The sequence below is a fragment of the Syngnathus typhle genome, linkage group LG9 (assembly GCF_033458585.1).
Source record: "Syngnathus typhle isolate RoL2023-S1 ecotype Sweden linkage group LG9, RoL_Styp_1.0, whole genome shotgun sequence".
Taxonomy (NCBI): Eukaryota; Metazoa; Chordata; class Actinopteri; order Syngnathiformes; family Syngnathidae; genus Syngnathus; species Syngnathus typhle.
Genome location: NC_083746.1, coordinates 464,819 through 491,807, shown reverse-complemented (window position 1 = coordinate 491,807; position 26,989 = coordinate 464,819). Strand labels below are relative to the sequence as shown.

At 56.4% G+C, this 26,989-nt stretch overlaps 4 protein-coding genes across 8 annotated transcripts; 2 read left to right on the top strand and 2 right to left on the bottom strand.

Moving 5' to 3' along the window:
- Positions 1-1,128: 1,128 nt before the first annotated feature.
- dnajc10 (DnaJ (Hsp40) homolog, subfamily C, member 10) lies at positions 1,129-9,709 on the bottom strand. 3 transcript variants are annotated; one of them, XM_061286882.1, is made up of 26 exons: positions 9,503-9,697; positions 6,356-6,511; positions 5,754-6,044; positions 5,332-5,494; positions 5,209-5,259; positions 4,970-5,052; positions 4,772-4,903; positions 4,593-4,686; positions 4,456-4,533; positions 4,342-4,385; positions 4,182-4,247; positions 4,043-4,108; positions 3,888-3,977; positions 3,691-3,801; positions 3,484-3,598; positions 3,283-3,410; positions 3,093-3,209; positions 2,919-3,020; positions 2,785-2,845; positions 2,586-2,680; positions 2,384-2,517; positions 2,224-2,277; positions 1,972-2,119; positions 1,763-1,885; positions 1,579-1,686; positions 1,129-1,384 (listed from the first exon to the last, which is right to left on the bottom strand). In XM_061286882.1, the coding sequence occupies exons 3-26, from the start codon at positions 6,021-6,023 to the stop codon at positions 1,373-1,375; spliced, it is 2,445 nt and encodes an 814-aa protein (XP_061142866.1). In that variant the 5' UTR covers positions 6,024-6,044; positions 6,356-6,511; positions 9,503-9,697; the 3' UTR covers positions 1,129-1,372. The 3 variants fall into 3 exon arrangements, with proteins under 3 accessions (XP_061142866.1, XP_061142865.1, XP_061142867.1); XM_061286881.1 differs by having other exon boundaries at positions 5,754-6,028; XM_061286883.1 differs by lacking the exons at positions 1,129-1,384; positions 1,579-1,686; positions 1,763-1,885 and having other exon boundaries at positions 1,982-2,119; positions 2,220-2,277; positions 5,754-6,028; positions 9,503-9,709.
- Positions 6,718-9,273, top strand: nup35 (nucleoporin 35). Its single transcript, XM_061286905.1, has 9 exons — positions 6,718-7,200; positions 7,600-7,764; positions 7,840-7,961; positions 8,035-8,119; positions 8,199-8,310; positions 8,393-8,462; positions 8,561-8,689; positions 8,913-9,035; positions 9,119-9,273. Exons 1-9 carry the CDS (start codon positions 7,188-7,190, stop codon positions 9,194-9,196), a joined length of 897 nt encoding a protein of 298 aa, XP_061142889.1. The 5' UTR covers positions 6,718-7,187; the 3' UTR covers positions 9,197-9,273.
- Positions 9,710-11,807: 2,098 nt separating the features above from the next.
- On the top strand, positions 11,808-19,213 carry itga4 (integrin alpha 4). 3 transcript variants are annotated; one of them, XM_061286878.1, is made up of 29 exons: positions 11,808-12,510; positions 13,297-13,473; positions 13,549-13,664; positions 13,730-13,818; positions 13,981-14,113; positions 14,197-14,264; positions 14,382-14,511; positions 14,681-14,766; positions 14,832-14,894; positions 15,119-15,259; positions 15,324-15,432; positions 15,525-15,619; positions 15,694-15,784; positions 15,851-15,896; positions 15,973-16,097; positions 16,301-16,455; positions 16,588-16,740; positions 16,802-16,878; positions 16,952-17,102; positions 17,196-17,291; positions 17,365-17,441; positions 17,516-17,605; positions 17,690-17,777; positions 17,871-17,978; positions 18,056-18,181; positions 18,290-18,415; positions 18,487-18,576; positions 18,638-18,757; positions 18,845-19,213. In XM_061286878.1, exons 1-29 carry the CDS (start codon positions 12,257-12,259, stop codon positions 18,941-18,943), a joined length of 3,279 nt encoding a protein of 1,092 aa, XP_061142862.1. In that variant the 5' UTR covers positions 11,808-12,256; the 3' UTR covers positions 18,944-19,213. The 3 variants fall into 3 exon arrangements, with proteins under 3 accessions (XP_061142862.1, XP_061142861.1, XP_061142863.1); XM_061286877.1 differs by having other exon boundaries at positions 11,811-12,510; positions 18,478-18,576; XM_061286879.1 differs by having other exon boundaries at positions 11,812-12,530; positions 18,478-18,576.
- cerkl (ceramide kinase-like) lies at positions 18,834-26,960 on the bottom strand. Its single transcript, XM_061286885.1, has 14 exons — positions 26,556-26,960; positions 25,932-26,041; positions 24,552-24,782; positions 23,548-23,679; positions 23,048-23,111; positions 22,347-22,477; positions 22,182-22,256; positions 21,875-22,052; positions 21,737-21,784; positions 21,620-21,651; positions 21,445-21,553; positions 21,174-21,270; positions 19,888-20,105; positions 18,834-19,500 (listed from the first exon to the last, which is right to left on the bottom strand). Exons 1-14 carry the CDS (start codon positions 26,648-26,650, stop codon positions 19,422-19,424), a joined length of 1,599 nt encoding a protein of 532 aa, XP_061142869.1. The 5' UTR covers positions 26,651-26,960; the 3' UTR covers positions 18,834-19,421.
- Between the last annotated feature and the right edge of the window lie 29 nt (positions 26,961-26,989).

Genomic DNA, 26,989 nt, shown 5'->3' with positions numbered 1-26,989 from the left:
GTGAATGAAAAATGGCCCTTGGGCAAATTGAGCCGAGTCATTGCCAAACGCATGCATGAGAACTGCATGGGAAATAGAAAGATGGCGGGCGGGTTTGGGATTTTTTGGAGCGGCCGCTGGAAAACTGACGATGAAGCGTTGGCCCAGCCAAAGCTCCGAGCTTGTGTTTTGAGTTGAAGCTCGCATGCACACATCCCCCCCCCCCCCCCTCCCCAACCATTCGGCTTGCAAAACGCCAGCGTGCAATTGTGCGAGCCAGTACGGGCTCAAATCCAGCCAGCGTTCCTACCGCCTTCATTTCCCGCCCCGCCCGCCCGCCCGCTCGCTCGCTCTCCGTGTTTTCTCAGCTGCGTCTTGGCCGCGCTGAGGAAGAGCAAATGTTTTTTAGTGCACGGGGATTTACGGCCATGCAGGCCGCCGCCTCCTCCTCCTCCTCCTCCTCCTCCTGCTCCTCCTCCTCGTCGTCGTCATCCTTGCCATCGCTCCAGCTTCCGCTCGTCCTCGTGTCTCTTTTAGCTGCGTTTAGACGCGTGAGAACATTTTAGACATCAACATAGTGCTCTGCGATCGACGTACTTGACGTGTTTGGATACGTCGATAGTTCTTGGACACCGGAGGTGGATCGGAAGACACCACGTGAACTTGTGCACGGACGGATGGAGGATGCACGCGGGGCCGCCGTGCAGGCAGGCCCGTGGACGTCGGCCATCAACACACCAACGGCAACTTGGAGACGATTTGATCCCAGCTGACACGCTCCAACACAACACGTCGTTCCAGAGCAACGGCGCCCTCTGCTGGCCACGTGCTGACGGGGCAGCAGACGCGGAAAGCAGTAAAAGACATTTGATGTAGCTTCCAAGCCAATGAACGATGTGTGGGGAAGAGAAGACAACAATTTGCTTTTTCATGGGAAACCACCTTTGGGAAGTTTCCTCAATTTCAAAGGCTTTTCGAGAATGTCTTTTTTTTTCTTTACACCCTTCATTCATTAAGTTCATTCCTACAAAGTCAAAAGGTCAACTACTCTACTACCTGACGTGCCGTGCCGTGCCGTGCCGTGCCGTGCCGTGCCGTGCCGTGCCGTGCCGCTTGCTCTTCACGAGCGTGCAAAGATGGCAAAAGGAATAGTTGAGAATATTTGGCTTTTATTTGTGTTCAACTGGGAAGATTGCGCACATCAGTAACAGTGTCTCTTAGTTTTAGCTCACAGAGTTAATAGCAACCGCAGAGACGTACGTCCACGTTAAAAAACAAACAAACATGAAAACAAGGCAGAAGTCGGCCACAACAGAGTCCATCCAGTGTGTCTTCCGCGCACGCCTCGGTAGTGTTTGTGGCTGGCTCGCTCGCTCCGATCCGATCCCGTCGGTCAGAGTTCGTCCTGAGGGGACAAAGCCTGAGTCACGCCAGCCGGCCGGCCGGCAGTGTACGTCTTGTTTATGTGTCACCCTAATTCTATGGGCTTTCTTACGCTATGTTAGCATCAAGCTAACATGTTATTTGCTGCGCTCGACATCGGTCACAACGCCTGAAAGCAGCGAGCAGGAGAACGCCGCCACCGCCGAGCGAACCCACCTTTCTGTTGTTGTGCCAGCGTGACGACGAGGCTCGCAGTCTCTGTCTGATGATGTCTGCTATTACGGTGCCGTCGCGGCTGTTGATGTTCTCGCCATCGTGCGGCCGCTGTGGACACAGGCCTCACGGTTCATGTGCCGACGCGCTCGCTCGCTCACTTGCGTGCGCGCGCGCGTGTGCTCACCCTGTCAGTGTCCTGGCTCGGGTAGAAGCGTACCGTGGGGTAGGCGGCGATTCCGGCCGACTGACAGGTCTGAGAATGAGCCTGGCAGTCAATCTTAGCGGCCCGGACTTCTCCTTTCAGGACCTGTCAATCACGCTGGCGATGAGAGACTTTCTTTTGGGTGGATAAGAAGATGGGGCGGGCGGGCGGCTGAGCGAGCGGAAACTCACCCGAGCCAGAACCTCAAACTCGGGGGAGAAGTGCTTGCAGGGTCCGCACCACGGGGCGTAGAAGTCCACCACCCAGGGGTCGCGAGGCTCCAGCAGCAGAGCGTCAAAGGAGCTTGGTGTCAGGTCCGACGATGCTCGGGGCAACGCGCTGGAAAGCGGCCCAAAGTGAACGGAGCGAGCCAGCGAGCCGGCGAGCGATCCAGCCGGCGAGCGAGCTCTTTTGATTGTTGGAAGTTGTTTCTGCCCACCTACCTGAGCGCCCACCTTCGCAGCGTGTGCGCGTCTCTGTGATAGCCACTATAACTCCTGCACAAAAAGCAACACGTGACGGGCAGGCTGGGCTGGGCTGGGCTGGGCTGGGCTGGGCGGCGTGGGATGGGATGGGATGCGATGCGGCGGCCGTGGCGCATACGTGTGGCGATAGGCCGTCTTCCCGCCGCCGGAGTACAAGCGCAGTTCAGGGTACGAGCGCACGTTTTGACTTTGGCAAAAGGACTGGAAGCGCTGGCAGTCCACGGAACCCACCAGAATATGGCCCGACACCATCTGCAAAAACACACAGACTGAGCGGAGCGAGCGTGCCTCGTGTCTTTCCGTCTGTGCGTGAACAGTACCCGTGCCATGCGTCTCCATTCGGGCAGCAGAGCCTGGCACGGACCGCACCAGGGTGCGGAAAAATCAATGGCCCAGATCTCACCCTGGCCTAAACCTAAAGGACAAAGTCGAGTGCGGAGGGGAAGACAACGGCAGGGAGTGAGGTAGGGAGAGACACAACAAGCTACACAATGCGGCACGGCGCAGCACGGCACTCACCCGTCACTTTCTCGGCAAAGCCGGACGGATCGAGAACCACCACGGACGGGTCGACCAGGTCCTGCGGGCGCACAAAACAAACGGGCGAGGGTGAAGGCGCTCTCGCGCCGACGGGGACGGCGGGGTGCCCGCACCTGGACGAACTCCAGGATGCCGTCGGCCGAGTGTCGACCTTCGTAGCGGTGAACGGCCGAGCCGTTGAAGAGGACGGTAGTGGGGTACGCACCGATGTTGTGCTGCCGACACAGATGGCGGATATTTAGTCAGTCATTGGTATTTGGGGGGAGCGGGACCGGGTGCGGCCTCACCGCGGAGCAGAGGTCCCGGTGGACGGTGCAGTCCAAGGTGCCGAACTTGAGCCGTCCCGCCAGCCGGATGGACGCTTTCCTCAACTCGGGAAGCAGAGCGCGACACGGCGGGCACCACTGTCGCAAAACATTCCGATACCGCTCAAAACAGCGGGCGGCGCCACCAGGCTCTCTCGGGACCAGGACTCACGGGAGCAAAGAAGTCCACCAGCCACGGCTGGCTGCCGCCGGACGGAAAGTTGTCGGGTCTCAGCGTGGTCACGTGAGCCCGCACGCTGTCCCGGGCAAAGGCCACCACGTTGTAGACGGCGTCCTTGCCTGCGGGCGGGGACAGACGCGGGCAGATGAGCGGGGCGGGCCGGGCCGGGAGGACAAATGCCGAGCGACTGACCGTGATGGATCTCAAAGTCGTGGACTCCCAGGCCTTTGAAGACGGCCACGCAAGCTTTGTGGATGTGCAAGGAACGGCACAGCTTCGGGTCAGCGAGGCAGTCCACCCGGCCCACCTAAACACACGAGCGAGCGAGCGAGGCGCTCAGATGCGGACGAGCGAGCGCGCGAGCGAGCAAGCGAGGCGGGCGAGAGGAAGGCCGGCCACCTGGATGTGGTCGTCGCGCAGGAAGGCCCGCAGCTTCTTGTACTCGTCGGCGTCTCGCCCGCGCTCTCCAAACGTGAACGCGATCAACCAGCGGTGGCGGGCCAGCTTGAACTGCGGAAAGTAAGGGGGAGGGCGGGGTACAGGAAATGACATGGAGCGGCAGCTTTCACGCAGGCACATACGCCATGTGTACTTACGTGGAAGCCGTCTGCCGTGAGCAGCTGCAAGTCGGGTAGGCGGCGCAGGACCTGAGTGTAGATCTCCCTGCTGTCCAGAGTGTGGAGCCACTGCGAGCGCAAAACACGCTGGGGTCGTCGTGTCCGAGCTAAGACCACGCTGAGGCCATGCTCACCAGCACGCCGCCTTCCTTATCCAAAGCGCTTCCCGGCAGGAAGAGGGCAGTCGCTCCGCCGGTGACCTGCCGGCAGCAAGCAGATGCTTTGCAGCTTTTGCGGAGCTCGTTTTGATCACGGGACGAAGAGGAATTTCACCTGGAAACTCTGGCAAAGTTGCAGCTGAGCGCCGCAGTCCATCCAGCCCACCCTCACCAGGCCGTCCTGCGCAAACACACGTGTGCCTGTTGCTGCTTTTGGCCCTTTGTCTGGACGCGCGTGCGTGCGTGCGGGCGGGCGTGCGTACGGCAACCCTCACCAGCATGGCGGCCAACTTCTGTCGCGTCCCGCGCTCCAGACAATCTGTCAACCCGGCAGAGGCGCCTGGTCAGCGCGGGCTAAGCTAGCGGCTAGCGCGTAGCGCAGCGGTTACCTCCCGTGTCGGCGCAGAAGGTGACCAGCCAGCTCAGGCCGGCGGCGAAGGCGCTCTCCATCTCTCCAAACACGTTTCCTGGCGACGGCCGGCCGTCAATGAACTGAGAGAAAGGCCACGAGCAGCCGTTTGCTCACCTTGCTGCAGCTGCACGTCGCTGGTCTTGATGAAGCGCATGCTGAAGGTGACCAGATCGTCTTTGCGGCGCTCGCCGTGGAACTTCTCCGCTTTCTGAGCGATGAAAGAAGAAGGTTACGGGCGGCGGTGGACAAGAGGACCGGCAAAGTTGAGAGAAGAGCGGAAATGAGCAGCCTACGTGTCCCGCCGTGAAGATGTAGAGGCTGGGGTAGCTGCCGATGCCTTGGCGCCGACACAAGCCGTGCTCGTCGCCGCAGTTGACCGCCCCGATGCGAATGGCGCCCTCCATCTCCTTGGCAAACTCCCGCCACTGACACACGCACATGTTGCATGATCACTTGTGCGTGCGTGCAAAGGGGCGGGACGCAGACATTACCGTGGGAGCGAGCTGGTGGCAATGCGAACAACGTGGCGAGTAAAAGTTGATGAACCAGATCTCCCCGGAATTCACCGCCGCCTCTGAAACACACACACACACGCCCATGTGCAAGCAACAATGATGACAAGTCAGTTCCGTCTCCAACCAAGAATGATTTGAAGAGATTCTGAATCAAAGTCAAATGAATGGGATCAAACCAAGGTGGGAGTCGGATGTCTGACTACATTGCTTCTTACCAAAGTCGCCAGTGTCCAGCGTGATGATCTCCAGGTCGTCGTCGTAGATGCCTGACCAAAACGATTCAGGCTGGGTCACGACGGACGCTTTGGATTTTGGCGGATGGCGCGGCGCCGACTCACCAAAGTCGTAGCGGTAGAAGTTCCAGCTCTCGTATCGCCCCCCTTGCGGCCGCTCCAGCCCCTTCTCGCCGTACTTGTCGTATTTCTCACGCAGGTCGTCGTCCTTCAGGACCTCGTAGGCTCGGTTGATCCGCAGGAACTTGTCGTGGGCCTCCGCGTCTCCCTGCCCACACGTGGGACGGCCCGCCCAGCGCCGTTTGCTAAATGCTTTCAAGGAACCGCTCGGAATCCAAGCGCCAATTAAACACAATGACAGAAAACCTCAAACCGCCCTTGGAATTGAAACGCAGCCTAATTTAGTGCCCCCCCCCCTAAAAAACAACGTCACTGTGGCAACTCAGCCTTGGCAGAAGCACTTGATCAAGAATGACCCTCCATCATTTCAAGAGCGGCTGCAGTTTCTCCCAATGTTTATTTCTCACCGGGTTCTTGTCGGGGTGCATGGTGAGCGCCAGTTTCTTGAAGGCCTGTCGGATCTGGCGCGTGTTGGCGTCCCTGCCCACCCCCAGCAGCTCGTAGTAGTCCCGGCCCGCCGCCGCGTCGGTCCAGGCCGGCGGCAGGGCGGGGCCGAGGAGCAGCAGGGCCAGAAGGGCCAGAATGGCGGTGGCGACGGGTCTCGGGGCCCGCCTCTCCGACCGTGAACAATTGCGAGGCGCGGGAGTGGTGACGCCGCCGTTGTGCGGTGCTGGCATCTTGGCTGCAATGGGAGCCAACTTTTTCATTGACAGGAAATAGAGACAATGATGATTGGCAGACTGATGTGGTTTCTTCAATAGAAGGGATGACAAGAGCCTGGATGTGACAGCATTGAACAGGTAGGAAGGTAGGTAGGTAGGTCATGGTTATCGAGCGACTCACTACTGTTTCCTTTCAAATGAGCCAGACTGGCCAAACAAGTGAAAACCTCCAGGATGCGCCCGCCACTAGGAGCTAACTAATTAGCTTGGCATTCCATCAATGCGTTTCGACGAAAGCCAAATCTATGGACGTCATTATACATTAGGTTTTTGCTGGACGAGCTTACCTAAGGTGGAGCTTTATCGCCGCCGAGGTCTCCAACCTGGAAAAAGTCGCTCCTAAAGTTGGGAAGATCCTCCTGGTGGACAGCGGACGGACAGACACACGGATCTTGCCGGTAGCAAGTTCACCGTCGCCACGCGCTTCGTTTTCCGTTTAGAGTCTTTCAAAATAAAATAAAAGCAGTTTGCTGAGAGTCGAGAGAACCAGCAATGTTCGAGCGGGCAACATTTCTTCAATGACTGAACAAACGCGTTGCTTTTGGCAGCCAAATCTCATTTCTAGGCAAATACAATTGGTATAGTTTTACTTTGCTTCGACAGTCGACATTTTCCCGCTGAGGCTCGTCTCAAATTTGATTAAAAAAAAAAAAAAAAATCGTAATATTTTCTCACAGAAAATATGATGACCGCAATTTGATCTACTGACAAGTGAAAATTGACGCCGGTTTTTTTTCACGCCGTTGAGTCGTTCTCGAGCTTTTGTAGTGAAACGTGGAAGTGCGCTGAGTGAGTGAGTGCATGAACTGAACGAATCTTTTCAAATGGCGATTTCTTCCGGCTGGAGCACGGGCGAAAAGTGTGCACACCGAGCCCGACCGACCGACCGACCGACACGCCTTCCAAACAAACTCCGACCCTTTAAGAATTTGGATTGAGGCTACTTTGTAGAAGACACTTGGGTGACAACGATCCGGCCCCAAAAGGCTCGTCACGTCTCGCGCTTTGACGCGTTTTAACGTGCCGCTAGCCACGTTAGCTCGGCGTTAGCTCGCCCGGCGTCACTTCCGGCATTTGAAATCCGCGGCCCCGAACAGCCTAAAGTTGACCTAAGCCCCGATGGAGCTCCAAGGTAAGTCAGCTAAGAACAAAAATCAACAATTTGCACACTCGTCCTTCTCCTACCATTTCATTAGTAGGAGTTGGTTACCTTTAAGAGTCTTCATCCTTTGAAAGAGCTCCCTGGCCCAGTGGGACGCTTTCGTCAAAGATCAAGAATTGCAGAGCGAGTTTTGCAGCACGGAACCACTGTCACGCCTAAGCCACAAGCTAAGCAGAGATGCAGTGTCAGTGCAGATTAGCAGTATATTGTTTGGCAAATTTGCTTCTGCCGATTGATGTGTTGTCACGTGGGGCTCGCTTGTTTGTTTGGTTGGTTGGTTCCGGTCAGTCACAATTAGGTTTTGGCCACGGTTAGCGCTCGCCAATTCCACCCCGGCGAGAAATGAATGCGAGTGTGAATTGCGCGCAGTGGGATCGGAGCCCATGACTCTGGGCTCCCCGACGTCCCCCAAGGCCGCCCACGGTGCTCAGTTCCTGCCGGGCTTCCTGATGGGCGAGGCGCCCGCGCCCGCCAGTCCGCAACCCCGCCCCTTCGGCGCGACCGCGTCTCTTCTGGAAAGCGCCGTCCTCAAAGGTGTGTGTGTAGCTGCGACACAACCACAATGAGAGGCTGAGCGTGTGTGTGTGTGTGTGTGTGCGTGCGGCGCAGGAGGGTCCAGCCCGCAGCCGGTGGTCCCCACCCCCAAGGACAAGAGCGGCGCCCCGCCTGTGCGCAGCATCCACGATGGGCCGGTTACCGTGGCAACGCCCCTCCGCACGCCTCACAGACAGGTTGGCGGGCGACCAAGCAGCGCGCGCTTCCCGCCGCTCGCCATGGTGCTGCGTACCTAACCGCTGTGTGCAGTCTTTCCCCAGCATGTCGTCGGCGGCGGCGCGCCAGGCGTCCACTCCAGGTACGTCGGCGGCGGCGCGCCAGGCGTCCACTCCAGGTACGTCGGCGGCGGCGCGCCACGATGTCGCCTGAGCGATGATGTCGCCTGAGCGATGACGTCACCTGCGCTTTTCCAGGGCTGCCGACGTCGCTGTGCCTGTCCCCCGCTCAGGTGGATCCTTTCTACAGTCAGGGAGAAGCGCTGTCCTCTGAGGACCTTCTGGACCAGACCTGGGTCACCGTCTTTGGGTCTGCCAATATCGCATTTTTCTCAGAGGAAACTTGCTCCAATTTTCCCACTCCAATTTTGTGTGTGTGTGTGTCCCGTCAGTTTCCCGCCAGCTTCGGCCTCCTACATCTTGCTGCAGTTTGCTCAGTATGGAAACATCCTCAAGCACGTTGTAAGATGCGCACGCAGGCACGCGCTGTAACTTGTGAGGTCATCATAATTGTGTGTGTGTGTGTGTGTGTGTGTGTGTGTGTGCGTGTGTGCGTGCAGATGGCCTCTCCCGGCAACTGGATGCATCTTCAGTACCAGTCGAGACTTCAGGCTCGTAAAGCCTTGTCCAAAGACGGCAAGGTCTTTGGGGACGCCATCATGGTGGGCGTCAAGGCCTGCATCGACAAGGTCGGTGCAAAAACCGCCCTCCCGCTTCCAACGCACCTTTCCTCTTTTTTTGCTTTGCCCCACTGAGCCACAAAACAAAAGCAGTCGGTCGCTCCATTGATAAGAAACGTGTCGCAAATCTTACGACTCGAATAGAACGCGGCTTGTGACCTTCCACGTTCTGGAGCCGATGTACATGGCTTCCGCTCACGCGACCTTCTGCACGTTGTGTTTTGGGTGCCAGAGTGTGATGGACAGCGGCGAGGCAGCCGCCTCCCCTCTGGCCGCCTCCACCCTCCCCTGCACTCCACGCTCGGCCATCAGACCGCTTAGTGCCACCTACAGGAACTCCCCCAGCGATTACCAGGTGAACATCGAACTGCGTATTTAAGTGCACGTGTGCTAATGCAATTTGTGTGTGTGTGTGTGTGTGTGTGTGTGTGTGTGTAGGTGGTGACCGACAGACACACACCCAGAAAGGACGACAGCTTTGTGTCCAAGGCCATGGAGTATATGTTTGGATGGTGATGTCATCACTAGATGCATGTGTGCGTGTGTCCCTTTTAGTGTCATTTTGTTAATGTTTCAATAAAGTTTGTACATGAGCTCATGCCGCAAGAGTGTTTGTTTGATGGCCACTAGAGGGTGCTGTTGACCGCTACATTTCAAAATAAACCCGTTCTCCAAACTCTTTTCATTTATGACAACCTACGGACCTTCTATTTCAGCTAACTACATGGCTTGGCATGAGTCGGACATTTAAAAGGCCAAAAAACACGCTGGAAATAAATGAAACATGGCGAAATAACGTATACAAACACAAAACGTACTTACCCATGGTAGAAGATCCAAAGTTCCAGAAATAATGTCCTAAAGGCAGATCACGAAAGGATGGCTATTGTTTACAAGTAGCTCGCTTTTGATCTAGCGTAAATTCAACTCTTCAACTTACAAACAAACACTTTGCCCGTCTGCACAACAAGTGTGCATGTCATTTTTGAAGTATCGCATGGCTGCCGGTCTTTGAGCTCTGTTTGCGTGATTGGCTATTACAGCTAAAGACGTTGCGCCTACGTCACGTCCAGCGCGGCGTCACGTGACACACGACGTTAATTTTTTTTTTTTTTTTTTTACACGACGTTTAAGTGTGACTGTGTCACCGTGACAACGCCTCTGGTCACACCAGGAACGCAAGCGCTCCTCTGCATCGGACGTGTGGGAGCTTCCCCTAACAGACAGGAAGTGGTTCGGGCCGGGCTCTGATTGGATGTCAGCAATTTGACGCTTGACCCCAAACAGGAAGTGGCGACCTCTGACATCCTGTCATGCTTCCCTCCCGTGGCCTTGAGTTTTTATCGCCATGGAAACGTTTTGCATCCTTCGCACACACGGACAACGCACGCACGCACACACATACGTGAACAAAGCAACTGTGTGCGAGTGATAAAGTTGATGACTGTCGGAGCGAAGACTTGTCCGCACTGGCGTGTGCATTGCTGACAGTTTGCGTTGGCTGCGAAATCAAGAGTTTTTTTATTCGTAGACGTGACGATTTGGTGTCAGTCGTCTGCTGCTGCTGCTGCTGCTGCTGCCGCTTGTTAGCGTGGCACTGTGTGCTATGATCACGCTGATACTAGTTCTTGAGCTGAGGTTACGAGTAGCCTGAGCATACTGGTTGTTAACCGGAACATATTAGGCGAGTACTTAGTTTGAGGATGTTCCGTTTTGTTTTTAGCCCAGGAAATGTAAGATGCATGCATACTTGCTCCATTTAGCCTGGTGATACTAGTTGTGACGTGAACTAGTCAACAGGGTGAGGATGTCTGTTGCTGACCAGATGTTGCTAGTCGTCATCAGCCTGCGTTAGCACGTGCGTTAGCATGTGCGTATCGCATCCAGTATGCAAAGTATGCGCTCTGGTTAGCGTCAAGCTAGCAAATGTTGTGGCATGTTGCTATCCACAAGAAGTCATCATGACTTCTTTTATGGTGTGCTCTGAGGGCCGTGTGTGTGTGCGCGTGTGCGTGCGTGCGCGCGCGTGCGTGTATCTAAACGGCCGTTTTTTTTGTCAAAAATAAAATAACTGCTCATGGTGGCCAACCAGAAGGCAGACAAACGTCAGTCAGCGAAAGAAACGGATGCATGCATGCGCTCAACGGACCGTTACAAGCAGCGTGTTTATAGAGAGCGAGATAGATAAGCAAGTCGCAAGCTCAGAGAGATAAAATTCAGGATGCGAAGCCCCTCCCAGCACACATGCGCAAACCCCTACCTTCCTTTCACACTCAACACACATTCTCACATGGACACGCACACACACACACACACACATCAGTGGTCTGCATCTGATCAGACTAATCAGTGGTCAATAGATGTGAAAAGAGCAGGGACACAGCAGGTAGTAGCTATTGGGATTCCTCAGATAAAACACACACTCATGCGGTGCGGTGCGGTGCGGTGGTAGTCAGTTGACGCTGGCGCAGGTACTGGATGTGCTCGGCGGGCGGGGCTGCGCCTGTTGTGCTACGGCAACTGCAATTGCAATTGGACAAAGCACACAAAAGTCTCAAAGTATTGCCAATACTAATGCTTTTCTCAAAGAACTAGCGCCGGCCTATCATATAGCAGGCATCATTGAAAAGCGCGGCCCCAGTGGATCTGCTAGCGACGCCGGGCGGGGCGGGGCCTTGGAGCTCGCTAGCCGTTGGAATTGGCGCAGAAAGGCCAGCTCAGTGGATTTGTGTTCCGGTGTCTGCTGCAGCAAACAGGCTTACGAGTTTTGCGGCCGTACGAACTCGAGCCGTGTTTGACGGCCCAGAATATTCCTTTGCCGTCAGCCCAACTGCAGGGCTTGCCTTGTGTCGGGCCAATCCCAGACAGAAACGTGCCTCGGGCCGGGCGCCAAACGCGCCAGCGTCGGCACGACGGCCAGGAGACAAACGTTAGCTTGGCGCTAAGCGCTTTAGCTCGGACGCCCCGTCGTTGACAGAAACGCTCCCCCGCGGGATTGGCGCCGGTAAACAGGAAGTCAACAGGAAGTGAGCTCCTCCCATGCGCCGCTCGCTCGCTTTCTGGCCTTCCCGTCTGGCACTGGTCGAGAAAACTCTTTTGACAACACACACACACACACACACATTTGGCCAGAGACGCTTTTGTGTCTGGCTTCCCGTCTGGCGCGCACTCGACACGTTGTTTACCTTGAAGTGCGCAAGCTGCACGTTTTTGTTTACAATCTCGCAACTTCCTTTCCTCCGTCTGCACTCATCTCATTCACACTGGCAACCGGAACCGAAGCGGGACCGGATGTCACTTCTCCTGACCTTGAGTTTCTTTCAAAGATGGAGAGCTGAACTCTTTTTTTCTTTTTTAATGGGGAACAATGAATAGTTTCACAAGACTTGGGAGAGCTCCTCTTCGTTGTTCCATTTCACTCTAAATTACTAGACGGACGGAGGCTTTGGGCATCTACTCGACTGGGTAGAACGTCACGTGTTTCTGGAGTGATTGATTTTCAGATTGGATTTCTTAAGTTTTGGAGAGTCCACTCAATATTGGGCTATTCCATTCATTCAGCCCCAATGTAATGTCATGAGTGTTGTCTGCCATGTAATCAGATTACATCGACACGCTCGGCTGCGGAAGAGGAAACACCCGCGCGCATCGCGTTTGCAGTTGGGCGCGCGGACGCGCAGCCGAAGGGTGGGATCGAGTCGAGCCTCCGCGCGCATTTCACTTCGACACACACACACACACACACACACGCGTGGAGTATCTGGCTCGTCGGGACCGGCAGAACTTTTTTGGTGTCCAAAAGCGAGAGGAAGCAAAGGGAACCGGCTCACGTACGTCACGACAAGTAGCGGTAAGATGACGCGCAGGCGCGCGCGCGCGCATGTCGAGATGATCCCAATTGAGTTGGACTCGAGTTTTGGATATGACAAGAAAAAGATCTATTTTTAGCTCCGCAAGGGAAACATGTGACACCTCGGAATGGCTTGGGACTTTTTCCTTTCATTTGTATTGATTGATTTCAATTGGAGCACATTCTCCAAGCTCCCCTGCCCCATGCTAGATGACCCCAAGACGTGCTCATGTCCAGCTTGTGTCAATATTGGCCATTTTTGTTTCAGTAAAATCCAATTGGCCGTCCCATTAAATTGTGTCCCGTTCCCCCCCGTTCCCCCCCCCATGTGACACACAACAGCCATATCTGCTCACGGCGAAGCTTAAATAACAAAGTAAACTTTTGTGAAGGAAAAATGTTGACGTTTGGCAAGTCATCGTGGACTTCCGTTTCTTTGGCCTTCAGAAGGCTGTTTTTGGGTCACATTTGTGGTACGGCGACGCGATGTGAGAAGCGGGGTGGAGCCCTCCAATCCATGGTTGTAGCTACTTGTTTGCAACCATGTTTTGGGAATTCCTTCCAAAGACGCAAGTCATTTGAATGCTTAGCAGCAGGGTGTCGTGGCTTTGGCTTGGGTTTGCGCTCACGTTAGCTTGGGCAGGTGGGCTTCTCTCAGCTGGCCTTTGACTGTCATCTCCACTTGCTTGGCTGGCGTGTCGCCAACGCTGTTTGGGAGGCCTCCAAATGGGAAATCAACCGGGCTGTGGTTTGTCACGTCCTGCAGCCAGATGATAAGGCACGCCGTTGCCACCGGCCTGGTTCTAGCGGCGGCCCTGGTCCTGGTGCCGCTCCCCATCTGCGGCTACACCTTGGATGTGGATCAGGCGACGCTCTTCTCCGGCGCTCCCGCTTCCATGTTCGGCTACTCCGTGCTGCTCCACCGGCACGGCAAGCGCAGCTGGTGAGCAGGAGTCTCCTTGCAGTGGGGGCTAATTTGCACGCTAACGCACACCCTCCGTGCGCGCCCACGTGCTAGGTTGGTGGCGGGAGCTCCGGTGGACAACTCGTCTTCGTCCGGCTCGGCGTCTCCAGGCGGCGTCTATCGTTGCCTCATCGCGACAGATGAGCAAAAGTGCCAGCCCATGCCCGCCGGTAAGTGAGTTTTGGGTTTCAAGCATGCGTCACGCCTGCGGAGGCTAACCGGCTTTTGCGCGCAGACGTGTCGCACTGCGGGAAGACGTGCCGGCCCGAGAGCGACCACCAGTGGTTGGGCGTCAGCCTGTCGCGAGCGGGAGGACACGTCCTGGTGGGTACCCGAGGAAGCCCGCCTTCCGGACCTTTCTAGGCATCAGCCAAGAAATACCAAAGAAACATACGTCTCTGCTGGAGCGCTAAAGACGGCAATTGCCATCTTCAAACGTTTCCCCAATCAAGGAACATGGGCTGACAATTTGTTTTTGGGGCGCAGGCGTGCGCCCACCGCTGGAAGAACGTCTTCTACTCCAGCGTGGACGGGCAGAACAACAAACTTCCGCACGGGGTTTGCTATCGCTACGATGACAAGCTGTCCCACGCGCAGGCCATCATCCCCTGCTACAGAGGTATGAAGAGACGCTCCAGCAAAAGTGCTCTTGCCGACGCTTGGCTTTGCTCGCCGCTTGACGTGCGTGCGTGCGCCTCGCAGACCACCAGAGGAAGTTTGGTTACGAGTACGGCTCCTGTCAGGCCGGGATGTCTAACCGGCTCTTTCAGGTGAGCGCAACAAAAGAAAAGCGCTGCAAGATGTTTGCATTTGTCATCTGATGGCGCTGCAAGATGTTTGCATTTTTCATCTGATCTGCTCCCATGCGGCGGCGGCGGCGGCGGCAGGACCTGATCATCATGGGCGCTCCGGGGACGTCGTACTGGACGGGTTCCGTGCTTGTGTACAACACTTCCGGCGGCGGCGTGTCCGTCTACCTGGACGACGACGACGCGGTGGGCTTCGGGAGCTACTTGGGTGAGAGAGCGAGTGAGCGAGCGAGCGAGAGAGCGAGCGCTTAATGTACGTATGCTGCGCTGGGATGGACACGCACGCCTTGCCTTTGAGAAGAGAAGCGCTTCGAATCACCGATGGATATTTGGGAGTTTTTTTGTAATTCTTGATTCAACCTGATGAAATGTTTCAGGCTACTCAGTGGACGCAGGCCACTTCCTGGATGCTGTGAGCTTGGAGGTGGTGGGAGGTGCCCCACAGTACAACCAGAGGGGAAAGGTAATGCAAATGTTCTTTACAATCCGTCTGTATATACCTACGTATGTATCTTGTTTCTCTCCCAGGTGTTTGTCTTCTCAATGGACGGCCACATGCTACGCGTGCTAGCTGACGTGTCAGGAACAGAGGTGAGCGACCACTGCTTCATTTCAAAGAAGCGAGCTAGCTAGCTAGCTAGCCAAAAGATAGAATAGATGACATCTCTCTTTATACACGTGGGCTGTCAGCGTAACAGGGGAGAATCACACCACGCTGCTACAGCTAACCAAACAGGGCTAATGTTACTAGATGGGAAAAAAAGCTAGGTGCCATTTACAAGCGATGCTAATGCTGTTCTTGCGTGCGTGTATAGCTGGGCTCCTATTTTGGCGCTAGCCTGCGTGCGGTGGACCTGAACGGCGACGACCTATCAGATCTCTTGGTGGGCGCTCCCATGGCAACGGGCGCTAGCAGGGAGGAGGGGCGCGTTCACGTCTTCCTCAACCAGGGCCAGGTGAGTTGGCCCGTCCGCCATCTTGTCACTCCACGCACGGTGTGCTGACATGGTGCTAACTCAGGCCAAGCTAGTGGAGGCGGAGTTTCAGCTGAGCGGGGGCAATGCCCACGCCGCCCGATTCGGCGAGGCCATCGCGGACTTGGGAGACCTGGACGATGACGGTTACCCCGGTAACCATCTTGAACTCAAAGGGCTCGCCCTTATGTGGCCGCCGTGCTGCCAGTGGCTCCGACCGACGCTTTGCTACCTTTCCCGTGTGTAGAAGTGGCGGTCGGTGCCCCCCAGGAGGACGACCTCAAAGGGGCCGTGTACATCTACAACAGTGGGAATCGGGGCATCTCGCCAAAACCGTCACAGGTGCCCAAGTTGTACGCACGTGCATATGCACAGACGAGGCGCCAACGCAAACAATGATGTCGTCGTACTGACAGAGAATCAGCGGGGCGGCGCTGGGTCGTGACCTGCGCATGTTCGGCCAATCGCTGAGCTCCGGCGTGGATGTCGACGACAACGGGTACCAAGGTAATACTGCGTTTCCGGACTGTCGTACGGCGTGGCGTGTATGACGTATTACGTGTGTCTCCGCAGACGTGGCCGTCGGTGCATTCCTCTCGGACGCCGCCGTCGTTCTCAGGTAAACAAGAAAGGAGACTTAGTTAGCCAAGGGGAAACGGAAAGTGCCCTTTACTGCGGGATTGTCCGCGGCGCAGGTCTCGTCCCGTCCTGCGGGTGACGGCCTCCCTCGTCCTGCCCGAGAACATTCAACAGCGGGCGACCGCCATCAACGTCACCGTCTGCTTCCGAGTCACCTCCAGACGCTACAAAGGAGCCATCGGTTGGTTAGCGTTGGCTTAGCCGTTAGCAAATACTGCTTGAGCTTAGTTCGCATTAAATGAGCGTCGCATAAATAGGCTAACCGTTGCACCCTTCATTCATGGTAAGCATTCAACAACGACTATTAGCACGATACGTAGCCTCACGGCTTTTGCTTAACAAGCCTTTTTGTTTTCTTGCACTAAGCGAAGCTTTTGTCAACAGATCTTCACTACAACCTGACTTCCGACCTCCTCCACCTTCCATCCTTCCCGCACCGTTTCTATTTCCACGGCAACGGCTCGTCCAATAGCACGAGGGCTCACGTGAGGGTGCGCCTCGGCCAGCTGAGCTGCACCGATCACGTTGCGCAGCGGAGGGTAATGGCTGCTCCGCTAACTGATGATCATGCTGCTAGCTGTTAGCATGACAGACGTGAATGTTTCTTACAACTGGAGTAAGCACGCGCTTGCAATTTGCTGACGTGGGCGCACGTTTGTCTACGCTCGCAGAAGGACACCCGCGACATTTTCACGCCGGTCCGATTCCAAGTTTCCTACAGCCTCCCGGACGGCGAGCCTCCCAAACACGCCGCCAAAGGCTTTGCGGCGCTCAGGCCCGTCCTGCAGAAGGTGACGGGCAGCCGCAATATCGTCGGCAATCAGGTAAGGGGAGCTAGCGCTAATACGGCCACCATCCCAGCGTCTGACGCCTTTGTGGTATCAGACGCTGTTCGCTCGCCGCTGTTTCCTGGCCAACTGCTCCACGGACGTGCGACTGGGCGCCACGCTGGTCCTGCCGCCGTAAGGAACGGACGCGCCGTATCGCTGTTGCCGCGGAACCCGATGAAAACCTCCCGGACTGGGATGTGCGCAGGAGCGGCGGCGGCGGGAGCTACTTTGCGTTGGGCGCCGGGCAAAGCGTGATGCTCAACACCAGCCTGGCGGTGGCCGGAGACGACGCCTTCCTGCCGCGTCTGACGCTGCGTTTCCACCGCGACCTTCACTACGTCAGAGTGGTGGACAACGTGAGAGGGCGCCAGCCAGCCCGACTGACCGACCGAGTGAGTCCTCCGTGGCGGCACCGCCCGGACTTGACCGTTACCCTCCCTCGCTCGCAGGAGGACAAGACGGTGAGCTGCGATGTGACGGAAGAAGCCAACGGCACCCAAGTCAGCTGCGGCTTCTCCGGCCACATCTTGCCGTCTGGCTCCCAGGCAAGCTTCCATCTGGCTCCGTTGCGCCATCATTTCATTCATCACTAAATGCCACGGCCGCGTCTTTCACCAGGTCAACGTCAGCTTCCTGTTGGACGTGGACCGCCGCGCCGCGCCTGGCAACCTGCTCGTCCTGGCCAACGCCAGCAGGTGAGGGAAAGCCGTCTTTCTCGGCGGAACCGAGCGCGAGTCAAAGAGGCTCACACGTGGCGGCGCGTCCTCAGCCAGAACCTGGAAAGCTCCGAGTATCTCCACGACAACAGCGTCTCCTTGCTACTTCCTCTCAAGTACGGCATCGACGTCAACGTCCACGGGTGAGCGGTCGTCGGTCGGTTCACTGGTCGCGATGCCGCTTCAAACAGCCGACAAACAGACGAATGTTCCTTTCCGTTGCCTAGTTTTGTGACTCCCACGTCGTTTGTGTTTGGCGACGAAGACGCCAAACCTGTCCAATGCTACTCGCAGACCTTCAACTACACTTACAAGGTCATCGGTCATTCAGCCTCGTTCGCTCGTTGGCCGGCTTCAGCAATCGAGCTGTGCGTGCCTGCGTGCGTGCGTGCGTGCGTGCGTGCGCAGGTGGTGAATTCAGGTCCCAGCAAGGCAGTGGACACTTTGCTGGAGATTACGCTGCCAAAGCTGTTGACGCCGTACCCGCACCGCTTGCTGCAGGTGGTGGACTGGCAGGTAGTGGGCAAAGTTAGCGAGCCGGCGTCGCCGCGTCACACCGAGCCTCAGTTGTCATGCGCCGCCGCTGTTTGCAGTCATCGCAAGGCGCCTGCTCGCTCAGCCAAGCCACCGTGCCCGTCATTGACGACTGCGACGTCCCACGGGCCTCCTTTATCAAACAAATCATCTTCTTCTTCTCGTCCACCTCCACGCGCAACATGGTGAGTGCACACGTGGCGGCGGCCGCCGCATTCCCCCCGCGTCTTCAACATTAGCCGCTAGCGCTGCTGCTGCTGCTGCTGACGAGACGTGCGCCTGCCTGGTCCTAGTTCTGCGGGCGCGGCGACCCACTGTGCGAGCATCTGCTGTGTCGCCTGGGCCCCGTGGAGGCCGGTCAAGATGCCACCGTTGGGCTGCGAGCGCAACTCAACCCCGACGTCTTGCTGCAAGCGCCCGTGAGTGAGTCGCAACGGCGTGGGCACGCCGCGGGCACGCCGTTCATCGCTGCTTGGTTTAGGGTCGGCAGGGCGTGGTCAGGCTGGAGAGCAGGGCGCTGATATCATGGCCTAGGAATGACCGACACACCGTGCTAGAGCGGGAGCCGGCCGTGGCGCAGGTAGGCCACTCGCAGCCATGCCGCCGGCCCGCCCGCCCGCGTGACCTCACGCTGTGCGCAGGTGCTGCTGGAAGGGCACTACAGCCAAAAACCTTCGGTGCCAATCAAGGTGTTGATCATCGTGCTCAGTTTGCTGGTGGGTCTGACGATCCTGGCGGCGCTCATTTGGTGCTTGTGGAAGGTGCGCTCGCTCTCCAAACCAAAGCATCAACGCGGCGGCCAATGTGTTTTCTCCTCTCCTAATCCTGAGCGCGCACGCTGGGCGCAGGCCGGTTTCTTCAAGCGCCGCTCGCAGAAGGAGGAGGAGTTGAAGCGTGACAGCTGGGACTACGTCCCCAAACGCAGCAACCGGGAGAGCCAGTCCTAAGGACCAACGGCCGGGCCACTTTTGGAAGACGAGGGAGGGAGGGAGGGAGGGAGGAAAGCCAGACGGAGCCATGGCAAGGCTTTCCCGGGAAAGCTTTGGCATCATCCGTCCTATGACTTCCACCTCAAGTGAGCCTCCCTGCTTGTCGAGTCGAGTCGAGGACCTCCCGTTGAGCAACACTGGCCGGCCGTGCCAACTTGTTGTGCCCCTGTAAAGTCTTGCTTGTGTTTCTACTGATGTATTTTCTATTTAATACACACAACAACTCTCTCCATTGGCTGATGCTGAATCTCAAACGTGACGGCCGACGTGTCCACTTTCCAGTACAAAATGGCAATTTTCCAAACAAAGTAGAAAATCTAAGGGATTCAGGGAGTTTCTTGGAAAGCGCTAGTCCAATCCAAAAAGGTGGTGACACAGGGAAGTACTTGGGCGCGTTGTGTTGCCGTGGAAACGGGGCCAAACGACAGGTCTTGGCTCAGATGCAGCCGCAGGGCGCCGCTGACTCGGCCTCATCCACGTCCTCGCCGTACAAGCCGATGAGTCGCCCGTGGAGCCTGAATGCGAGCGACACAGACGCACCTGCCATTTGCTTTGAGGTTTTTTAGTCAGGCAGGGCCTGCCTGTGATGCATTCAGGTTCTCACGGTTGATCACACTAAGACTGGAAATTGCCCTGACAACAGCAATTTGCAAACGTTGATTGTCACGTCAACAACACTATCACTAGGAGTGTGATGAGCCCCAAAAACTGTCCGTACTTTTTCAAGATCGAGATAGGGGACGCTGGCGTGTGTTTCGGCTACGGATCCCCGACGGGGTGAAACAGAGCCACTCGCAAAGGTGTGCAAGCTAAGCGATCACCTGCTTTGAATTTCCGGCCGCCATTGCTTTCGCCACTCGATGGCACTCAATACGAAAAGAAGATGCAAGTTGTTTTCTTACCTGATGACCACTTCGTTGGGGAACTCCAGCAGCTCTCCGTCAATGTTCCAAGGGAAGCTGAGGGCGGCGTCCGACTGGACGACGGACGTGGCCCTGGTTCTGGCCGTGGACCTGACCCTGGCGCCGTCGTCGCTTTCGTCCTCCGTGCAAGCGGTCGAGCCACGGGGGCGGAGCCTCACCGCTGTCACGGCGTGCGTCTCCACGAAGGAGAAGTCCAACTGTACGCGCACACCAAAGTCGCGGCTGAACGTGCGTGCGTGCGTGCGTGCGTGGAGCACTTGGGTCGAGCTCGCAGACGAGCACAGAAAGACAGACGCTCATGCGAAAGCAGCTCCAGCAGCAAGTTGCGCAGCGATGATGACGACATTGTCCGAGTCGTGACTTATTTGCAAACAAAAGGGCCACGCGATCTGAACCCGCTTTAAGTCAGTCAATCAGTGAGTGAGTGAGTGAGTGAGTGAGTGAGTGAGTGAGTGAGTGAGTGAGTGAGTGAGTGAGTGAGTGAGTGAGTGAGTGAGCGAGTGAGTGAGCGAGCGCACAGTCTCATTCATATGCAGCGACTTCCTGTTGACTTTTTGCCTGTAATTAATTGAAGCGTCACCAGGGGGCAGCAGCTACAAGGCACGACGTGCAAGCTGCGGTTGAACACGGCAGGCCAATTGGATGCCATTCAAAAGCCATTTGAGTCCAAGCGAAGTCTTTTCACAAATCTAATCGAGTCTCGTTTTTGAGCAGATTCCAGACGTCCCACACCTCATACTCACAAGCTTACCGTCTATTTGAACGTGCATGGTGTCAGCTTTTTCCAATGGTAACCTGCGTTAATAACCTGAGTGCATTTTTGCAACTTCTATGGGACTGTGGAGAGTCATTCGCTCCAAAAATCCGACTTCTGTTACCGCCAGTGGCCCACAGAGGTACTGAGCATGCATCATCCGCAAATCAAAGCATCAACTGGCGTACCGGGGGAACCGCTGCCGAGACGCGTCTTTGACATTTGAGGTTTTTTTTTTTGTGACATGATGATGATGATGAGTGCGGCTGGGGTTGAAAAGAAGCCCAAAGTGGAATTAGGACGATTCTTTTTCCCCCACCGGTCGGTCCGGTCGCGCTTGCTTACGTTGGCCAGGAAGCGGGTCAGCGAGTCAACGGTGTGGCCGAGCGGTATAATTAGAGTGTCTATTTGCAAAGTGGGTTAGTGTGCGCGTGCGGGCGGGCTAATCCGTTCCCGACGGCCTCGTTAGCCAGAAAGAAGCGGCGCAAGCGGGTCGTCCAGTTTGGCTCACCTGGCCACCGGGGGCGCCGTAGCTCTTGAGGTGTTTGACAAAGTCCGACCTGGACGTGGCTCTCACCGCGATCAAGGCCGCGCTGCCGTTTGCCAGTCTGGCACCAGGGCAGGGCAGGGCAGGGCAGGGCAGGGCAGGGCAGGGCAGGGCAGGAGACGGACCGGAGCGAAGACAAAAGCGCAAAAGTCAAGACGGCTGGTAGAAACCAAAGCGTCTTCCTTTGGGGGCCATTTTAAGCGGTGACCCCCGCCACCGTGCGTGCCATTCCTACTTGGTGTTGGGGGCCAGCCCTCGGGGCGCGTGAGGACTCAGGCAGGGGATGGCCATCACGCCGATGCTCAGGAAGGGGCCCTCGGCGCTGCTCCAAGACTCCGCCCCCTCTGCGCCAAAGAATTGCTCGGACATTTGGACTGAGACAGAGCATCATTCATCATGTGATTGATCACCTGAGTCGCCATCATCATGATCATTGGGGTCCCTGGCAAAGACATGCAACATTTTACACGCAGTGAGCTTGTGTGTGTGCGTGCGTGCGTGCCAGTGAGATGCACGCCTCGCCTCACTGGTTGTTTGCGCGGCTGGTGAGAAAAGACAGCTGACAGTCCTCCGCTCTGCATTCGGGACAGACAGACAGACAGACAGATAAAGACGTCACGCTTCAACGCAGCCGTAGGGGGCGCTCTGTGTGGACCTGCGTGGACCTCAAGCGGGCCAGGGTCTTGAGCAGCGCGTAGTGGCGGCGGCGCGCCGGCGCCATCCAGCGCTTCTTTTCGGCCCGAGCCAGGCTGCGCGCCCCGAAGCCGAACATGGCGGCGAAGGCGAAGCGCGGCGGCTGCCCCGCCGAGCGCAAGCTGCACATGTCCGCCCGCTGCACGTGGCCTGAGAGCAACAAATCACAGCACGGGTTCGACTTGAGTCGTTTGGAAATGAGCCCAGGCCAATGCCTTCATTGCCATAGCAGGCAGAACCAATCGGAGTAAGACAACGACAAGTGGGAGCGGAGGGTACCGAGGATGATGTGCATGGCAGCCGTGACTGGATCTCTCACTCCGTGAACAGAACAGGAAATCACGTCCGTAGAGCCTGAACACACAACAACAACAACAACAACAACAACAACAAAATCATGAGTACCAGCAGGAGGGCATTGACATCGGGGGGGACCGCTCTTACCCGCCGGGATGATCCCCAGAGGAAGCGCCGCCCTGACTGGAACACAGGGATAGTCGGCGTCCAGTTGGGCTCGCAGAACCACGGCGTGGCAGATCTCCGCCACAAAGCCGTCGCCGCCCACGCACACCAGCCTAACACACACACGCACGCACGCACGCACGCACGCTTCTGGCTGTGGATTGCGCTTTCCATTTTGACAAAGCACTCCAAAGTAAAAGCCTTTGGCCGGCCGAAAATGCCACATTGAGTGTCTCCTTCCACGTTGTGCAAGGGCTTGTTTGGCCCACCCGCATTTAGGGTTAGCATGATACTTAGTGCCACCGTAAGATAGCCAAGCTCCCGTTTCATAATTTCCTGCATCACGTCGCCTGGCCCTAATTGGTCAATGCGGGTTTCGGCCGCCGAGGCACAGCGCGGACACGCTAATCTGCCCGATAGCCCATAGGCCGGCCGGGGCTAAGCCTCTCTCGGCACCATAAGCACATTACAGGAGGGAGGGAGGTAGGGAGGGAGGGAGCGGGAGGGAGGGAGGCCCAAAATGGGAGGGAGGGAGGGAGGGAGGGAGGGAGGGAGGGAGGGAGGGAGGGAGGGACCTTCCCAATTGAAAGCTTGCTTTGGTCTGTGTGAAGGTGAGGTGATGACATCATAGGTAGTCCACCTTGAGATGTTCAATTTCATAAGTCAAGAAATATACAACTGACCCATCAAAGTCATCCACATTGAGCTCCTTCATCACTGACAGGGCGTGTCCCCTCTTCTCTGTCACTGCACACACACACACACACACACACACACACATGTGCAGGTCAGTCGCTCACACGGGGGGACAGATGGAGACATGTTGAAAGTGAGCATGGTGGCGTTTCCCTCAAAAATGTGACAACAGATACCATGCCATCTGTTGGAAGGAAAGGGAGGAGGAGCACAAGACAAGGAAAGAATGCTGGGACTGGACGGACGGACAGAGGAGGAGAGGACAAGATGGGCGTAGACGGGAGAGGAGAGCACGACAAGGACAAGATCTTGCAAGGTGAAGGAAAGATGATGGAGAAGACCAGATGGCAACAGATGGACTCCCCACCACCTGTCTCAGGTTACCTAGCAACCAGAGACTGCCATTAACTCTGACCTATGGACCCGCACGCACGAGCACGCACGCACGCACGCACGCACGCACGCACGCACGCAGGAGCAGACCCACCGGTGATGTCAGTGCAGACGTCGGCCATCTTGAAGAGGGGCGCCACGTGCTCCCTGTAGACGTGAACGGCCTCCTTCTTGTGGCTGCTGGGGTTGATGAACACCTTCAAGCGCCTGGGCCGCCCGCACACACCTAGAAAGGCCAAAGTCACTCCCTCCAAAGGATGAGCCTTCTCATTCTGCATCCCCTTCACTCAGCTCAGCCTTGGAAAGGTTACACTGGCTGTGTGTGTGTGTGTGTGTGTTGTCGCCCATCATGAGGCAGATTTAGAGGCCACCACGTTGTGGATCCCGCTAGAATCGCGCCGATCAATATGCACACACACATACACATATGTGTGTCTCTCCCCATATGTCATCTTCTCCCACCCTGTTGATGACCTTTCACTCACACACTGGCGGGACCGGAGGCTTGCAAGTGGACACAAAGACAAAGGAAGCCAAGTGGACCAGTTGATGCTGACATTTCTCGACGCCTCGTGACAACTTTCCGCATCTACCTAACGTCACTTTGGCCCATTTGCCAGCTTTTGATGGACCACGGCGGCCATTTTGGAGACTCGGCTTTGGCGGCCATTTTGCGGCAGTGGCTGCCGATGAAGAGGACAAAAACGTGAAGGTGCAGACACACACACACACACACCCAGATTGGGTTTCCCGCACGCGGGGTAGCGGGCGGGCGGTTGCCGTGGCGACGCAGCGTCGCCATGGTAAACAATCCCGAGTCGCGGGCCGTCATGTCAACAACTTGGGTTTCGCTCACACGTGCGCTCGAGTCAAGATGGGTAAGATTGAGTCAAGGGAAACTCGCCTTTGTTTGCCAAAGCGGGTCAAAGCGTGGCCATTTTGTCTCAGCTGACATCCTGCCTGGGATGAGTAAATTCGCTAGCTGTAGCCCAGGCCAGGTGGGACGGCGCGGTAGCTACTACATTGTAGCCGCTACAGACAACACAACTTGAGCAAGGTGGAGTAGCCGTCCGTCGCCCCAGATCGGGCCTTCCTTACCTGCCAGAAGCTCCCTCAAGGCGTCGTACCAGATGCGCGCGTGCTCCGAGGACGCGTTGTGGAGGTGCAGCGTGTCCTCCTCCAGCCGGCGGCCCCGTCGCTTGCAGAAGAACAAAGCCAGGCCCAGCACGGGGCCCCCGGAACGCCGCCCGGCCGACCGCCGCCGCTTCACCTTCACCGCCAGGACGTCGCGCAGCATCAGCGCGGCGGGCGGCGCCGGGCACGCCTCACCTGCGCCAAAGCGTAGCGCAAACATCACTCGCTAACCGAGAGCAAACAGCAGCCGTTAGGAGCCTAAATGTTTTGCAGCAGCAGCAGCAGCAGCGATTGGCAAACATGTCATATGGTGTCCAGTCGTGTGAAATTAAAATGATCACACAGAGACGCGCAACAACAGCAAAGAGATCTCAAGTGACACACACACACACACACACGCGCCTTTAGCATGTCACTGTGTCCAGATGGAGCAAGAGGTCCCATCTTGGGCTCGCTGACACACTGAGACAACACCCACAGGCGCAGGCGCGCGCGCACACACACACACACACACACACACACACACACAGGCTCGGGCAGGCAGCCTGAAAATATTAGGAATAATTGTGACTACGCGGTCAGTAATAACCATCATGTTGTTGTTTGTCGAACTATACGCCTCAGGTACAATGGTAACTTTGCTCAACGCTAACTGTAGTTAGTCTTCAATGACAACTTTGCCAAATGGTGCCATTAGCTCATATCCAGCCACATTGGGGGCGCTGCAAGCTAGCAAAAGCTAACTAGGCTCATCACTCTCAAAAAAAATGGAGAAGCTCCCTGCAGGTAAACAACATGTCGCACATCCTCGAGCAGATTGACAGGAAGAACTTCTCATAAACAACAGCTGATCCATTTCGACACACGCACATATGCACACGCGCGCGCACGCACACACACAGCATGCCGACTGTGTGTGTGTGTGTGTGTGTGTGTGTGTGCGTGCGTGTGTGTTAATCTGCTCACACAGAGAGAATCTAATAACCCCCCTCGGGCCTAACCAACTGCTCACTACTACTGCCAAGTTGTGCCAACACACACACACACACACACACACACACACACAAACTTAATGACATTCCCCTTCGATGGAATTGTGCAAAAGAGAGTGTGAACTCAGACCCACACAAACACCAACATGAATGCAAAACAACAACACCACCAGTTAGTAACGTTTTCCACGGCATGCTGCCTAACGGGTCGGCACCAATTGGTAGCAAAGCAGCCCCGCCCCGCCCCGCCCGCTGCATTTTGAATGTCTGAGCGACATTGAAGAGACACCCCAATCTCCGCTTTGGCACATCCAAGGCACGGCCGACGTTGCTAACAAGTCCGACCGCTGACCTGCGGGGCTCTCGGGCAGAACGGGGGTCCAGGTGAGTCGGGTGGCAGTCAGGAGAACGTCGTGGCTCTTCTTGCCTACTTTGAAGATCCCGCGCAGCAACACACCATCGCTAACACAAACGCATTCACGCAAAAATGAAGTGTCATGCAGATCATGATAAAAAAAAAGATATGGTGTCAAAGTCGTTGGACGGACGGACGGACGGACGGACGGGCAAGCCAGACCGACGCAACCCTATGCGCATTTCAAACAAACACTTTTCGGAAATAAATGCTTCCACAATGCTGCCCTTTGAATGACTCCATCCACGTGTTCCTGGGTCTTTCGAACTGAGTTCAATGCTGGCTGACTTAAACGAACTCGGGGCCATTTTGAATGCGCACCGAAGCTACGTCACGGCAGGTAAACGAATCTGATTCGTCGGTTCATTTCGAGCCATGCAGGCGGTGGTGGGTGAACGGCTTCCCCACCGGACTCTGGCCGGCCAGCATTGTTGTTTCAAAAGAAAAGGCACCAAAATGGAGTTTGGACGTGAATCGGCACGCCTCCAGGCTTCGTTGCGCTCCGTCCATCCGTCCGTCCGTCCGTCCGTCCGTGCGTCCGTCCGTCTGACCCTCGCTCACCTGCGCTCCACCGCGTCCGGTTCGCGCTCCTCCTGCTCCTTTTCCTTCCTCTTCTTCTGCTCTTTCTTCTCTATGTCGTCCTCGCCGGTCGACATTTTGATTGGCAACTTAAAGAGCTTGCAAGCAAAAGCAGCCGACAACAAAACAAGACGAGACGTGCGCTTGGGTTGTCGGCCGAGCAAAGCTGATCCGGGCACTTTTGCGCTCTGGTCGTCATGGAGACCACGCCGCTCACAAGCACGTGGAAGGAAGGAAGGAAGGAAGGAAGGAAGGAAGGAAGGAAGGAAGGAAGGAAGGAAGGAAGGAAGGAAGGAAGGAAGGAAGGAAGGAAGGAAGGAAGGAAGGAAGGAAGGAAGGAAGGAAGGAAGGAAGGAAGGAAGGAAGGAAGGAGCGCCTTGCTCTTCGTGCGTGCGTGCGTGCGTGTGCGGGGGGGG